The following is a 17,412-nucleotide window of genomic DNA, read 5'->3' as shown; positions in this document are numbered from 1 at the left end:
ATTTCCTTTGTGATGATAACCACTGCCCCAATAATTGGATAACTTATGCAGGAAGAACAGAAGGCTTTCATAACTGATGGAGAAGTCCAGATATTAGGAGAAAGACCTGAGATATATGGCAGGAAAGTTCAGAAGAGGAAGGCATATCTTTGAGTCTGTCAACCAGTAAGAGAAGGAAATAATGGAGATGAAAGAGCATGATAGAAGATGCTATGCATTAAAAAAAACCCTCTAGAGGCCATGGCAGGACCAAATGATAAAATACAAAATTAGTATATTTTGTTTCAGGAGGGATCAGCAGTAGGAAGACTTCAGGAAAGTTAAAATAAAAATCCAGCATATGTCTATTGAATGAACTCCCACAGGGCAGAAAAATCTAGATTGTGTTCGTGTGACTGTAATTTTTAGTTTTGTAACAAAATGGAGTCTGTAAGGCTATAGGGTTGAGGTCAGGCTGCTCAAGAGAAAAGGACAAGAAATTGACTATTCTTCAGTGGGGAAAACAGAGAGAGAATTATGATAAAAATAACTTGAAATAATAAAAGCAAAAAAAAAAAAAGAATTATTCAGGGTGGATGGAGAGCTCAATGGATGAAAATGTTAATGCTGTGGCTCTCAAAAGCAAACTGAAAAGTTTAGTATGAGCTGCACCTAACTTTATGTGGAATACATAGAAGGCTCCCACTAGAAATTGTGTAAGCAGGACATAGCCAGAAATTGGATGCAGCCATTCTGAGAATGCACACTCTTTCAGCAGTTCTGAAGCAGACTAACGAGCTTAGGGATTACAATATTTGTTTCCCTTTCTGTCCATGGAGTTTTAGCCATTTAGGTTGATGTTTCGTCTAAAAATATTTTAGTTATATCCACAAGATAAAAAAAAAAATTCAGGATAAGATTTTGTAGTGTCCAATATACATTCATGATGCTTTTTGAATAACTAGTTTGGTTTAATGGTAGGTGAAAAAAGAGAAACATTTCAGAAACATGTTTTATATATCTCATATCATGCAGGATAGTATTTTTTATACCAGAAACATAGAGATATACACAATTAACATGCCCATCAGTTCTCATAGTTTAACAACACAGCAACTACTTTAGGAATCAGTTTAGGATTAAGGAAAAAAAAAGCCCACCACCCTTATTCTTAGATCTTAAAAGAAGCATAGTACCTCTAATTCTGAGTTCAAGAAAATATAAATAATAACACTGCCACTAATGTGGGAGTTTGGGAAAAAAAAAGCTTTATAAATTGGCTTATATCTTCCTTTCCACTATCCAGCAGTTGGATCTTCCTTTCCTATAAGTTGCATTGAGCAAATAAAAAACTAGTCCTTATATCCACTTGGGAAAGCAAGTTCAACACTATTCTTGTGTCTAATTAGAGCTTATTCTTAAGAAGGAACATACAGGACTTCACCTTCAGTATGGTTCCTTTTTTTCTCAGCAGCCTCTATACATGATGAAACTCCTCTGCTGGCGAAGTAAGACTCCTGCGGTATCAGGCTTGTAGCTTGCAATCTATCCAACTGAACATCTCTTACAGCTACATCTGACAGGATAGCAGAAATTCAATATATCCTTTTTATTGGTTTTAAGAAAGGGGAGGGGGGGACTATTAAGCAAATGGCAAGTCATAAACTATGGCTGAGGTTATTTTTCATATGGTAGATAGTAGGTTGTGCTGTGTGATTCACAGTCCACTACTTTCTTTTTGGCTTTTCGGCAATATGTATAATACCAAGCACTTTCATTCAACAAATTCCAATCCTTATGCATTGTGCAGACTATGTAGGAGAAGGATGGATTTATTGCAGTTTTTGTTCCATTCTGAAAGCCTTGGGCTTTACTTCCTTGGTCTTTCAGTTAAGCTTTGCCAGCTGTGTGTTCCTGGAGCATAGAGGTGATTACTCTACAGTCTGTCACCTCCTCAGGCAAGTATCCTTCTGTGTCCCGAAGAGTAGGGTCAGCTCCAGATTGAAGCAACAGTTCCACAATATCAGAAAATTCACAGGTAGAAGCTAGAGGGGAGACCAGAACAAAATGGAAACAAGTCAGAATCAACAGTTTGCATTGGCTGAATGAGGCATGTCAGTACTAGAGATGCAACAATCTGACAGCCAAACAGAACAAGGAAGTTGCTATAAGAAAGATAAATTCTCAAAATTAGCGTTCCACATTCTACCACCATGCTAAGATAGCATTCAAATTGGTTATCCCCTACAGAGTCAAAAACAAAATAGCACTGCATTGCACCACATCAGGGATTGCTTTGCCAAGGTTAAATCTGCCCATTTGTTAAGAACGTTGTCAGAAAACCTGGTGAGGTCTCCACTCCAATGTGAGTTTGGAAGAATATGGACTAGGAGACGAACTTTTTCTATTGTGGCCCTCATACTTTCAAAGTCCATTGTGTGGTCCCTTCCTCTTGGCCTTTTATTTATTTAAATAATCTATACAGCTGCCCATCTCAAAACCGTGCCTCTTAGGAGTGCACACAAGAGTAAAACCAAAAATTCAGCAACATAGTATACAAATTAAACTTTCAATATTAATCTGAAACAATAATAGCAATAGGAGGGAGGAGGAGGAAGAACATTCCCAGGTATAAAAACATTCCATGCAACTGCTACAGTGAATCACCTTGCTAAGGATTGAGAAGGCCTGGAACAATCGCTGTCACTTAAATCACGCAAAGCTTTTGGCAACTAAGGAAGCACTCACATTGTGCCTTTCCCCATAATAAATGAGGCCCTGAGTGGAGTCACAAGATGCAAGGGGAAAATACCAATACAACCAATAAAAATAAGAATTGTAAAATGACAAAGTAAAAAGGGAAATTATCTAAACAAAGTTAACAGCAAAGAAGTGGACAAAAATATATCCTTGGTTACTGAAGGGTGAAGAGATGTTGCTACTGAAGTGGCAGAAAAGGGACTTAGGTAAATAGTAGGAACTATGGGCAACTCCCATGGGGCAAATGTGAAGTTTCTGATAGAAACTTTTAGCTCAGTGTTGTTCTGTGTTGAGCAGGCACCGGCACCAATATATATGATGTGCAAGAAGCCACCATTTCAGTTTCTTGACTTTGATTTATTACTAGAAAGGAAAAGAATCTAAGTCTTGGTACAAGAGGAAAAGCCAAGAAGCAGAAGATGGCAGCAACTCTAATATAAGTGATAGATAGTACAGTAAAATCTCTGCAGGGATAGTCAGGAAAACATATCTTGCTGAAATGAAGCAGAAGAGAGTAGAAGAGATGCAGGATATTAAATTTAAATTATAACCTTTTGGAGAGAACATGAGACCCTGTAACCTTGGGCTTGGCATTTCCTGATTTTTCGGCAATCTTAAAGATGGAATTATTTTACCAGATCATTTACAATTTTTTTAAAGGTTCAATCTTACAAAAAGACAAATTGCAGGGAAGACATTTTGGGATGGAAAAACATTGTTTAGGGAAAGCAAACATGCTATATCTTGCATTAGATGTTGATTCTTTTAGGTTAAGATTTTTCTTTTCAAGCTGTGAAGTAAAAGCTGGCTTCTAATCCAATGCTGCCACCATTTAAATTCAGTCATGTACAAACTGTTTTGAGAATTTAAGAGCAACGTTGCTTCCCCCCCCCCACAGCTGAAACAGTTTCATTTCCAAATATGCATATGGATACTGAGCTATTTTTTCTGAATAGGTCAATTGTAAATGTTTGTGGAATTATGAAGGATGTAATCACTTGCCAGTGACTTGATTAGTCCATGGACGAAAGGACTGATTGAAAGTGTTAGTGTAGGGCAGTGGTGGCGAACCTATGGTACGCGTGCCAGAGGTGGCACTTGGAGCCCTCTCTGTGGGCACACGTGCCTTTGCCCCAGCCTCGCCTTTCCCCGTGGCCCCTGGAGGAGAGTTGCCCCGAGCACGGCCCACGCGGAGCAGCGCAGCCAAGGACATGGCAGCCAGGTAGCGTAGACAAGACTGCTCCCATGCCCTATCACGCACAGTTGATGCTGCGGGGCGCGGGCAGAGGGCGTGACCATGGCGCTGCTGGGCTGCCTGGGCAATCTGCGGCGGGCCCTGGAGGCAGTGAATGGCCCTGTGGGCAGGCAGGACGGGGGCCGGGGTGGGAGCGGAGAAGAGCGGGGGCCGGGGAGTGGGTGGAGCAGGGGCGGGGCCAGTTTTTGGGCACTAGGTCTCTAAAAGGTTCGCCATCACTGGTGTAGGGCATTTAGTAGCCTAACATCAATTTCTTGTCTCAAGTTTCTCTGATGAGAAGCTAATGCAATAGATAGGGATAAAGTTTGGTCAATATGAGCAAAATGCAATAATCACGGTACACTCATTTTGAGGCTCTTAGTTGGTTGCAAGGGGAAGAGGAGATGGAAAATTTTCTTTGATTTAAATGATTCTTCAGGGGAAACAACTGCAGAGGAGAGAACAACAGAAGACTAACAAGCCCTCAATATGATTTGTCCTTAGTTTAATGCTAATTTCAAACAGCATATTTAACTTCAGCTGCTGAAATTTATTAAAAATAGCAATTTTAGCACTCTTTTTGCTTCTTAATAAGGGAAACAGATAAACCAAATAAAAATTCCTATATGTATCCAATGAAACTCAGATGCATCAGGTGAAGTCATAAGATTTCTCCTAAAGAACTTTGTAGCTGAAGTTCCAATGGGACCTGTATTTTCAAGGTACCTCTCAGCTGAGCACTAAATGATGTTTTTAATTATATTGCAAGTCAACACATTAATGGTGTATTTCCTTTTGCAATTAGCTGTAGTAATCAGAAAGTACCTTGAGAAAATATCTTTTCTCAGCTGGCACTATGGGGAGAAGCAAATGTTTAATTAAAATAGGACAGCAGTTCAGTTGAAGATTATTTAAACCCTTGCATTGTTAACTAAAATGACAAAAGGTCTCAAATCCAACTTTCTGTGTTCTTGCAGTCTGAGCTTTCTGTTAACCTTATATTCAAGACAGTGCACTGTTGCCAATATGGAACTGATTTTTATTTTCTATTTGCCATCTTGGATGGGAAAAATATAAGTCATTAGAGAATTTACAGTAGTTTTCTTTAACAGTCAGGTCCTCTTTATACATTCTGCTATGTGACAGCATAAGCTATGGATTTATTGTCAAGGTGGTAGGACTGAAGCTGCCTATTAGAAGTCTCGTAGGAAGTTTAGAATGTTTGTGTAAGTTGACTGGTTGCAAATACAAATGAAGGACCAGGAAACAATACAGAATTTGTCCACTTCTAGCACATGAAGGTAACTTGGGAAGGGGAGGAAGGGAGAAAGGAAAGGAAAGAGGAAAAGGGAAATATTTGAAGCGGAGAGAGCCAAAGACGAAGTCAGGACAAAGGGCAACAGCTACACAGGCTGAAAAGTGCAGAAGATTCTGTGGCCACTCTAGATGACTTATTTAAACCTCTTGCCACAAATCGTGTTCTATGCCCTACCGTAACATTACTTATCCATAATATGAAGCAACAAAGGCATGGCCAGTGCACAGAACTATACAAAGATACAAATAGCCTATTTTCTGAGGTCAAAAGAAGATTATGTTAGGAATTTGTTATGGCATTAAAAGTCCCTTTGGCAGTATACTAAAAAGTCCCAGCATACAGAATAAGAATGATTGACATAGCGTATGTACAAATTGGAAACATTTATAAGGCTCTGGAAACATCTATAAGACATTTTTAAAACTTGAGCAAAGCACACCATGCTCTCTTATTTTAACAAATTTGGCTTCTGTGCTGTTCCATTTTCAAAGACTCTAGGTAAAAGCAGACCTAGAAGCAGTAACGCAGAAAGTAAAATAGCAGCAAAGCAACATTGCTATTCATAGCAATAACAACTCCGATGTGCCACCATTTGGAGTAGCAGATTTTCATATACGATTGAATGTGTCAGAAGACTCAAGTTTGGGCTCCCTGGAATGTGTATTTCCTCATATGAATACTCCCCAGCAAGCCCTCACTACCCAACCGGAGTTAAATGGAATGGGATAAGGTGCTCCAATGTGGGATAGTGGCTTTGCAGATCTTCTTAGAAATACTGTCAAGGAGTACATTTGTACAGTTAAGATTAGTGAATCAATTATGCCCATCTGACAACTGAGGCACATGACTTGGTTAAATGTGATTTGGACCTCCTGTAATGCTCTTCTGTGAGGCTCCTTTTGAAAATTATTTCAGAAATTAGCCAGTTGACAGTGCTGTGGTCACATTTATTATTAATTAATAATTACCTATAAAGGGTAACCCGTGATTCTTAAAAATGAACGTTTTTAGCACATTTTAAAGGACTGGTTTTGACTAACCCTCTCAGCACTTGAGACTAAGCTATACAAAAGCTTTTTGTGAACTTGTCTAGTTAGCTTTAAAGTCTCTGGGAGAGGCCTTTCTTTTGAGATCATCACTGAAGCATGCTTTGTAAAACACTAGGGAAGGCTTTGCTGGTGGTTTTTTCCAAGGTTCGGGAACTGTCTACCAAAGAAAACAAGATTGGCTTCATCTCTGTATTTTATGTTGCTGTTTTATGACATTTTATTTAAGACATACAAAATGGTTCAGCAGCTGAATTAGGCGTGTTAATTGTTAACCTTACTTACAATTCAATGCTACTTTTTAACTTAATGTTAGGATAGCTACTGAAAAAAATAAACTCTTAATCAGTAAAATGAGAGGAAAGACTCCTGGCCATAGTTATTGAGACTTGTACTCCTGATGCATCCACAGTACCCGATGGAGGAAAGCTGCTCTACATTGAACACAATATTTTCCAGCTTCTAAGATGTTGAGAGTTCAACATCAAAGGTAAAATGAAAATCTGCTTGAAGAACTGTATCTTGGGTTCCCAAAGGACATACTTCATAGTAACAAATAAAAATACATGCAATTTTAAAATAGATGAAAGCAGAGACACATTAGCATTGTTTCCTTTTGGAAGAATTAGTAGGTATTATTACAATTTAGGTTTAAGTCACTATTTGCCCGTGGGAAGAATCTTCTTCTTTTCTCTTTCTTCTTACAAATTCCTTCATAAGTATAACACATCTCTTTTGTAAATGTGAAGAAAATTGACCATTTTAATTTTGAATTAAAATCCATACACCCAAGTCACTCTTCTGGTTTACTATTTGTCGTCCCTTTCAATTATTAAAACCTCAGCTGGTTTCTTTTGTAGGTCCTGTATAACATCTTTATCAATATCATTCCTGTATCCTCTCAGTTTTAAATCTGCATCCAAACCAGACTGATTTGCAGTTTTATCCTCTTCAAACTTATCTTTTAAACCCATTTGTACATTATCACAGTCTGAAGATAAAGTTCTGGTTACATTGTTGCAAAATATTCTCAAATCTTCCAAATACATTTCTCCATTCTGTATTAGTGGATCTCTTCTACTTCAATTATAATCTTTAATTTTTTCTAGTGGCCTCCAGTCACCAGCCTCCAATGTCCTCTTAGTGTGTTTTTGTCTCATCCAGAACATTTTCCCAGGAAAAGAATTCTAACACTTAAACTCAAATTCTACATATATCTTTAATAAGATTTTAAATGAACCACTGGAAGTATTTTTATAAGTACCTCAAAATCTTACTTCCAGTCAACCTGATCCCCTTTATCCATTTAAAAGCTTTCCAAAAATCAACATTTTTATCACCTTTTTTTTGCTGATTATTTTCAAACAAAAATTGATTTTCCTTCGGCCTGCAGTGAAATCAGTTTTTAAAATGTAAACTTATGTAGAACATTTTCCGCTCAAAGGAAGATCATCCAGTGTGCTAAAACCTGCTCTTCTGAAGGTTCCTAACATCCAAAAAACCAATTTACAAGCCATTTATAGTAAAAGTAATTAAGAAGGGAAGTGGGTCAACCCAGTGTCCCTTTGATGGCTCTTGTGGGCCTTTACTCAAAGCTGACTCTCCCAGCTTTCAGAGTTCTGAAACCCAGCAAAAAGCACTGCTTTAAAGTCTGGTTGTGGGAAGCATCTATATCAGGGGTGTCAAACTCAATTTCATTGAGGGCCGCATCAGCATTGCGGTTGTTCTCGGGGGGCCGGGTGGATGTAGCCAGGGTGGGCGCAGCCTACTGGATGGGCGTGGATGGAGTGGGCGTGGCCTACTGGGTGGGCATGGCCAGCTCTACATCGTTCGTGTCAGGGTGCCTGTGGGGGCCTGGGCAGGAGTGGGACAGATCTGAGGGTCTCTGGCAGAAGGGGGTGGGACTGGGGCAAGCGCCAAGGCATGGTCCATTTCTTCATTCCTCACAAAGGGTGACACCTCCCCAGCATGCACCCAGGGGGTGGGGCCAATGCGGCAGGGGCTGGTTCCTCGCTGTTTCTAGACGGCCTTGTGGAGCTAAGACTGAATGCATTTCAGCATAGATGGCCACCACAAAATTGTACATTGGCTCCCGGCTGGCCTGGGCCATGGCCAAGGCAGTGGGGGCCATTCCCTCATTGTTTCCAGGATGGCTTCGCGGGCCACATGAAACCACTTCGCGGGCCGCATCCGCCCCCTGGGCCTTGTGTTTGATATGTCTGATCTATATGGATCCCTATGGGGATCCCAAGTCCTCTCCTTCATTTAGAGAGGAATCCATGGAACCAATTTATTCACTGGCTCAGTCCACTTCCTGCACAGCCGTCTTTAGATTGCCCACTTCCCTGGAAATGCACAGCCTTTACTATTCATAAAATTATTTAGGAGATTTTATCTTACAACTGCATCCCTTTAAATGACATAATCTTTAAAAAGGTGCCATTCATGCTTTTGCATTTTTATTTGATACGTATTTATGTATCTAAAGGGACTTAACTATTAATCAGTGAGGGTAATCTTTAAATCAGTAGTGCTGTAGGTCAATGGCATACTTGAATCAGGAATGAATCTAGTTTCTGATTGTTATTATCTTTCAACAGAAGCATCTGAGGTAAGCAGAATGGAGCCAGATGCTGTTTTACTTGGAAATAGCCTGTTTACATTTACACTGGGGATCTTCTGCAGATGGATGACTTGGTATTAAGGACTGCCATTTGGCAAGGCACTTGGCATTTCTAAGGAGGAAGCCTTCCATAACACAATGTGTTGCCTCTGCAGTGGGCAGCCCAAGAGGATATCAGCCCACTTCTAAACACAGTAAAGTTGTCCCTGGGGATTACAGCAGTTGTTGAATTTACAGCATGCCTTGGGAACCTCTATTTGTCAAACACTAGCAAAGCAGTTCTGACGTGGGCATAGGTGAAGATGAATTTCCATTCAGCACAGTTTGCCTTCCAAGTCCATTAATCCTCAGGGTCTTCATGATGGATTTCATTTATTATTATTTATTTCTTCACTGGTACTCTCTCTGACTGCCTTGCCACAGTGCAAAAACCAGAGCAGATGGCATTTTAACAGTGAAAAAAATCCCCAGGCGAATAAAGCCAGCCCACTCTAAAGTCATGTGATTTCAAGTCCAAGGAGAAACCCTGATTTCCTTTGGGACCACAGAGAGGCAATCATCTGAGCATTCCCTGCAGGGAACAAGCGTGCGCCTCTAGGAAAGGGGGGAGTCTTAAAAAGGGATTACAATGCGAACAGGCCATCCATAAGGAAGACCACAAACATCCTGGTATTTTAAGAGACAGGCCAGAGCTGACCACAAATGACTGGGGCACTAATGCCCAAAAGATATTTGGCTGAGGAGGGTGAGGCACTCTTGGCAGCACATTTGAGGATAACGTACTTGGGAGCTGTCCTTCATTTAACCTCCTAATGACTCTGACCACTGTTTAATCAGAATGAACCAGGATTTATAACTCATTTAAGGATACAGTTTGGCACTTTCTGTAATCATCAGAGCTGCTGAGGCAAGGACAGCTGTCAGGCCAAATGCCTTCATAAAAAGATGGATAAACTCCGATTCAGCTTTACCCTTTTTACTCCAATGGTTATCATTAATTCCTTGGTTTATTGTATAGTTTGTGGCAAAGCCAATTCCCATAGGGTAAATGTTGTGCCTATATAGTCAAGTTGATATTATAATTAATAAATTTATGCAGTCAAATTTACACCTAAATAAAAGATTTTCAGAGGAGAGCAGATTTTTTTTTAAATTTTTATTAAGTACAAAGAAAAAAAAAGGATTAAAAACATTGAACATGGTAAATTGTCTTTGACTGAGATAGAGACTAGAAATGTATAGTTGTATATAGGTATATTATATGTAATTAATGTACAATATGGACTGAGATGTCAGTCAGAGAAGAGCAGATTTAAATAAGTCTGAATGATTTATTGAAGTAATATGATACAATCAGAGTACACATAATATTCGATTAGTTCTACTTAGAATTGGCCAAATCCTGGCTAAAATGGCAAGGCAGAAAATATGGATATAAAAAAACACAAGTCTGAAATTTTTTGAATCACAAATATCAGAAAATGTAGTTTAAAAATAAACAAACAAAAAAGATATGGAAAAGCTAAGATTTTTTTTAAAAAAATCTGAAAACTCCTCTTATTCTATTCCCCTTTATATATATTTGCACCTCTCTTTATAAACATCGCTTTATTGCAAAATTGAATGAAATTGACCAATCTTAGCTAAATATTCAACTAACTCTGGCTTGTTGGATTGTAGTAGCAATCTACTCAGTTATTTAGCTTCTGAGGCTAGAAAACACTGGTTTACATTATCAATGGTAATTTCCCCAAAAATTATGGAAATACAAAACAATTTAAACATTAGAGATGTAATTTCCCAATGTCATATCTTAAAGATTATTATTCTCATTGAGATAATGTTGCAACATTATTAAAGGCTTACAGTTAAAAATTATTGTACAGAAAATTAATTTTCTGATTTTGGATTATTTATTGATCATTCCTGAATGAATATTTGCTCCTGCTGCATCTCTCTCTCTCTCTCTCTCTCTCTCTCTCTCTCTCTCTCTCTCTCTCTCTCTCTCTCTCTCTCTCACACACACACACACTTCTCTTTAGGTATTAAAAATGCATGATTATACTGGGTTAATAGTAAATATGGTAATGTACCACTTACCATAATGCAATGCTGTTTGACCTTCATCATCCTGGAAAAAAGAAGAATATAAGTTTAAGTCCTTTCAACTTATTTTTTCCCCCCGAGTCAAGGTAATAAAGTTGGTCAAATTTTAAAAGAGCTACATTTACTTCTGGTCTGCTTTTACCTTCAATTTTTAAAACCACAAAGAGGATGCAGGTGTCTATTTATTTTAAATGACTCTTAAGCTGCTTTTACCATGCATCTCTAAGAAGTGTATAGCAATTCTTTGAACAATATTACTAAAAGCAATAAAAACATGGTCCACCAACATTATCAATAAAATAATACTGTAACAATAGCCGAATGTCAAATTGATCATCTAATTCCCTATTTACGTTAGAGACATCCTCACTCATTAAAACACACAGTGCTATCCCAAATATTCTCTGGAACAGGCTTTCAGCAGTTTCCTAAAAATTAAGAGTATCGATCTATAAGGTTTCTAAAGAAGAGTTCCTTCAGGAAATGCTTGCCTCCATATTCCCTCTTATTGTATATCTTAAAGGGTGGAGAATTGCAGCAAGATTTCTGTGCAGGACGTCATATGGGCTGGCAGATTCTACTTGTACCAAGTGATCTTATAGATAACCACTTCCGGCCATATAAGATCTAATGGTGATAACCAACATTTCAGCACCAGTTCAAATTTCAGGAAAGACATCAAGAGAAATCCCATATACCATACATTACAATAAACCAAATATAAGTTGGCAAGAGTATATGTAACTTGTCCACAGCTTTCCAGAAACAACTATAACAAAATGCTTGCTGGTTACAATTTCTTCCTGCTCTTTTAGCAGGAATTAATTGTTTAGAACCAATAAACTGCATACCAGCTTTTTCTGGAGGAACACTCCATCTTGCTAGTGTTAAATTTCAATAAACTGGGTCACAACCACATCTGCCAATTTGGTCTGGGATAGAGAAGGAAAGCTGAGTATTATCAGTGTATTGCTAGTATGGTACCTCAACTATCGAATGAGGTCTCCCAATGGCTTCATGTAGATGTTAATAATGTTCATCATTACCTAATGTAGCTGAGTCTAAGGAGGGAACAATGAGGTGCTCACAATGATTCAGATCTAACCTCTCATCTCATGCAGTCCAGAGGGTCATGGTTCTAACTCTTAGGTGGCAGAGCTCAATCTCACCAGGACTGACACGTAACTTTGCAGAATGTCATCCTTGGCACTTTTGTTTGGATTCTGTCCAATTGTCTTTCAACTCTAAGTTAATGAAAGTGATTTTATCTGAAAAGTGCTCAATCTACAAAAATCTCACAGTGTTTTCTCCTGCCTTTCTCTAGGAACACCTTGGTCATTTTAAAAAGAATTGTTGGATGGCACTTCACAGACACAATAAGAATAGACCATTATCTATGTTTTGCCATCCTTACAGCCACGGTGTAGGTCCAAACTTGCAGTCATACACTTTTCGAATAGGATTCACTCATCTTCTGCTAGTGTTGGTGACACTTTGTGAACCATCTCTGGTATTCCTCAGAAAACCAAGAAGGCACCTATAGGGCTAGTACATAGGGTGATTACAATCCTATCCAAGGCCCTTTTTGCCTCCATATTGCAGAGATCAATGAGATTACTGACAGAATTACTCTCTAAATTACTGGGAAATTCCACATGTATCCTCTGGAAATTAACTGAATTGATCAGATACTTGAAGAGGACCGCTAGAACTGGCCTTGCCTCTCTGTATAGATCACTCACAGTCACCAAGACATGAAATGTTCATTACAAAGGAGTAATGTACCGTTTTCACTACTGGATTAAATTACATTGTAGCCTCCCCTTGTATGTCAGGCCTGTGATCATGGGTAACAGGGCCATGTTTGTCATATTGACTGTAAAATCCAGGGGTGCTTTCAGAATCCACCTGAGTAGTTATGGAAGGTTGAAATCATTGAGTACTAGAAAGCTACGTTACATATATTAACTATCAACATGGATGACACTGTTAAACTAGGAGGACAATACAACAGAAGATCCCCACCATAGTCTCTGGCCCAACCACACAAAGAGTGTCTCATAACTGGTCACCAGAGATCAGAGCTCCCAGTAACCATTAGAAGGTCCTGATAATACAAATGCCAATCCCCTCTCCTAAGGTCTAGAGGAATGCAATACCAGATACCCAGCCTAGCACATTTATCTTTCTCTCATAAGCATTCCTCAATATAAATATCATCCTCAGGGACCTAGATTTCATTTAGATGAAGTAATCAACAAGTAGAAGACTCTTCAGTCATGATACTCTAATGTCTGAACTCTCTCGACAGAAAATCATGTTTGTCTCAAAAGTTTTATAACTTTCTAGTATCCATTTGAAGTTTTTATTTTCACAGCTTTGATAGATCTGTTAAGAATGTCTATGTGGCATGCACTTTTGCTTCCTTGTTTACTCTATTGTTACAGTTTATTATTTTACTGACCTTGTTGTTTGTAGTTTAATTTCTAATATAAAAGAAGGAAATCAAATATAACAAATAAAAACAAAAGGAGCCCCTTTACATTACTATTCAATTCATAACTCAATGAAAACATCATAAAATGGATGTCTACAAATCTATGTTAGATTTCTACACTGAGATTCCTACTGCTGACTCTATATTCTAGAAGCAAGAGGCATGAACACTACCAGCTGATCAATGAACTCTTTTTCTTTAGCAAGCTCCATAAAGTCCTAACTTATCCCTTGAGCTATGCAATTCATTTTGAAGATGACTCCAGTAATACACTTGCTCCCTACTTGGTAAGGCAGACACAACTCCAATGTTAGGCAGTAATTCCTATGAGTGTTTGGCCTGACACTTTTATTTCATTCTCTAAGGCTCAGCTGCAATCTTGCCTCTTGTCCCTTTAACTGTTGCCTGTCTTTTCTGGAATTTTGCCTATAAAATCTTGGATTTTTTCAGATTCTGCTCTATTATTCCAGAAATTCCGTTTTGCATTATATGGACGACATGTGTCTTATATCATATTTATATCCCACCACAACTGTATGCAGATTCTTAGTGGCTCACCAGGAAAGGCAATTACAATATTAAAAATTAAAACATACAAACTACATTCCAGATAGCAACTGGCAAATGAAAAGCACTGTTTTTAGAAGCTTCCAGAAGGCAACTAGAGTTGAGGCCAAACGTATTTCTCATGATAGGTCATTCCAGAGGGTGAGCCTGATGATGTAAAAGCACCTTTGGACCTTGACTCTCTTGACCTCCCAAAATGGGGGTCAACCAACTGTTTCTTCCGGCATGATCCAAGTAGTCAGACTGATTCCAGTGGAGAGATGTGGTCCTGAAGGTAACTCAGCATAAAGGACTTTTATATTAAAACTAGCTCTAGCTGAAAAGCAATAATACAGGTCCTGCAAAATAGGTGTGATATGTGCAAATACCTATAAGCGCCCTGGCTAATGCATTTTACACCAACCAAAGTTCCTTGAATCTTTATAAAAGGTACTCTGATTATTGAATGTATTATTTTATAATCTGCCATAAAATAAATACAATTCAATTACTCTGAAGTAAAGTGCTGGTGGCAAAAAGTTAAGGGAAGGAGCAATAGAACAACTTAATGCTCATAATTGTATTCATATCCAAAACCTTCTTGTCATCTAATTCAAAGTAAAGGGCACAAAATATTAGCTCTGTATCTGGTAATAAACATACTGCCAAATGTCATTTTAACACCAGAGGATAAAAAGCTGCACAACAATATCGGGTACCGCCAATGCCAGTAACGACTAGACCTCTACTATGCACTGTCCCTCTTCTGTGATACTTTATCAGTCCCTACGTAGAGAAATTACTTCTGTTGCTATTTAATGTTCTCCACTTGATCATCAGAATTGAAAAGCATCAAATGCAGTAAGGACAAGAAGCTTCTGCTTACTACTTTAGGATATCTCTGGAGACAGGACCTACCTAATCTAACCATTATTACTAACTAGAAGAGAGAAAGTCGGGCAAATGAACTCCTTGTCATAGTGATTTTTCATCCATCAGAGGAGATGACTTTAAATTCACATATACAAGGCAAATATTGCAACAGTTTCTAAATAGGACTTTCATTAAAAATTTGGTTAGAATTTAAAGACACAGAGCAGATTTCAGGGGGAGGAATGGCAAACCAGCATGTCTCCAAATGAGTAGAGACAATGACCACAACAAAGACCAAAGAACTGGCGAGTGGACCAGTTTTACAGTACCTTTCCAAATAAGAAAAGGACGGGAGATCACCCACGTGTGCTCTGGACAACCAATCCTTGGAAGAAGACTGCATGACAGCAGTCTCCCATGGGTTTGAGTACCAGAAGATGAAGAGAAGCTATCATGCTGTCAGTTGCAGCAGGATCTTTTAAAGGACACTGGGCTTGCTAACTTCTCTTTTTAGGCACTTTTGGAAATTACCTATTTAATTAACTTAAGGCTAAATGAGTTTACTCTCATTCTTGAATAAAAGAAAAATTAACCATAAGCTTGAGAGTACTTGGCGTGGCTCTGCGTTCACAGGTGTAGATGAGCAGTCCAGAGGCCTGCATGGAGGAGGGGGCAAGGTCCTGCACCTGACCTGCCATTCTTGCCCCTCTATAGACCAGCAGCATGTGGCCAGCAAGTTCCCAAAGAGCAAAACAGCCACCCACTCCATCCCTTTGGTCTTCCTGGGGTCTGAGCTAAAATGGAAATACAAATGACAAGCCAAAAGAATGACCTGAATAAGAACTTTTTAATGAATTTACAAAAGAAATTGGTTAAAGCCTTGAAAATTAATGTGAAAATACAAATGATATATCAAAAGAATGATCTGGACAATGAGTTTTTACTGGATTTGCAAAAGACATTTGCTAAAGTCTTGAAGAAGTCTTTAGGATCAGAAAAATAAAAGCTGCAGAAGGAAAACTGAATTCAGGGAGAGGCAGTCAAAGCCAGGAGAAAAGTAGTATTTATTGTCTTCAGGATTGTTTTAATATTGCCTTTATTGACTTACAGGTAGGTTTTGATTTGACTCCCGAGATAAGATTATTTGGAAAATTAACTGCTTCCTTATGAAACTGCATAAACTTAATCCAGTACAATCTATTACAGCAACATTAGGCACCTAACACCAGTGATCCTTATTTAAAAAGAGAGGAAGCAAGGATATATATATTAGCTCGTCTACCTTTCAACTTCCGTATTAATTCTCTAATGCAAGTCTTGACAAAATCCAAGTTTCATTCCACAATTTTAATCAAGAAACGTTGTTTCAGTTTCTTATCTGCTGATTACTCAGGCATCCTCTTTCCAAACCCATTCTTCTACTATAGAGATAAAGACTAGATATTAATAGTAATTTCCCCCCAAAGTCCTGTTATTTACACTATTCTTAGAAAATCAATAGATGGAATCAAAGTATTTAAATTCTTCTATGTTTCTTTTCAAGTCTTGGCAATCTGGAAAATAAAACAATGAGCTGTCACTGCCCAGTCCCACAAATTTACAAATGTTATTCGGTGCTACACAATCGCAATGGCAATAATTAAATCCTAGCTGCAATGAAATATTCAGAGAAAAAACCATCAACTAGTTGATATATGGTGCACAGATATATAATTACTGTGATCCAACTGCTCTGTTCAGTCCAATTTGCATATACCTCAATTTGTACCGAATTCCCTAGCAAGGTTCAAATCTGGCTTAATCTTCATAAAGCTTGCTTTAAACTTTTGCATCTAAAATTTCAAAGTAATTTTTTTCCTTACAATTGTCTGACTTTGACATAATAATTGTCATCATAGACAGCAGGTACAAATACCAACCTAAGTTTTTATAGTTTATCAGTTCACTATTGGCCTTGTTTGGTCTTGAAAGAGCTCTAATAAAACTGAAATACTGAGTTCTTGGCAATAACATTTAGAAAGATCTAAGTACTTTGTTCAGTTCTGTTTGGAATATGTCTTTTCTCTGCCAACTGTCTAGTCAGTATCTTTTGCCCAACTCATTTTCATTGCTAGATTCAACGTTTTGCCATCTGTGTTGCTGGAAGGAAAATTTAACAACATTACAGAGCAAAAGTGATCATGTTCTGTCCACTTGGGGAAATATTGGCCTTCTATGTGCTTCTGTGCAGTTTTTTTCTATTTGAGTGGCTGTTAATAATAACTTTCTTAATTAACAGCCCATGTAGATCAGATACGAATATTCTTCTCTTATCTGGCAAGTTGTCCAAGATCTCCAGAAGAGTCACCAAATATTGATGAATTACTTTGCCATTCAACATTTAATTACATAATGTCCTTGACAATTTGGGTACCAGTTGTATATTTTTAA

General features: G+C 38.2%; 1 protein-coding gene across 2 annotated transcripts in view; it reads right to left on the bottom strand.

Moving 5' to 3' along the window:
- Positions 1-929: 929 nt before the first annotated feature.
- ACBD6 (acyl-CoA binding domain containing 6) overlaps positions 930-17,412 on the bottom strand; it is a 176,837-nt gene continuing 160,354 nt past the window's right edge. The window contains exons 7-8 of one of the 2 annotated variants that reach the window (XM_039337138.1): positions 11,061-11,091; positions 930-2,024 (exon numbers count right to left, since the gene is read on the bottom strand). In XM_039337138.1, coding sequence (XP_039193072.1) covers positions 1,870-2,024; positions 11,061-11,091 — 186 coding nt within the window. In that variant the 3' untranslated portion in view covers positions 930-1,869. The remainder of the gene's footprint in view (positions 2,025-11,060; positions 11,092-17,412) is intronic. The other variant, XR_005556025.1, reaches the window with a different exon arrangement.

This window comes from Crotalus tigris, unplaced genomic scaffold, assembly GCF_016545835.1.
Source record: "Crotalus tigris isolate CLP2741 ecotype Arizona unplaced genomic scaffold, ASM1654583v1 scf7180000017668.6805642782:7212621, whole genome shotgun sequence".
NCBI lineage: Eukaryota > Metazoa > Chordata > Lepidosauria > Squamata > Viperidae > Crotalus > Crotalus tigris.
This window is presented reverse-complemented; position numbering and strand designations above follow the sequence as displayed.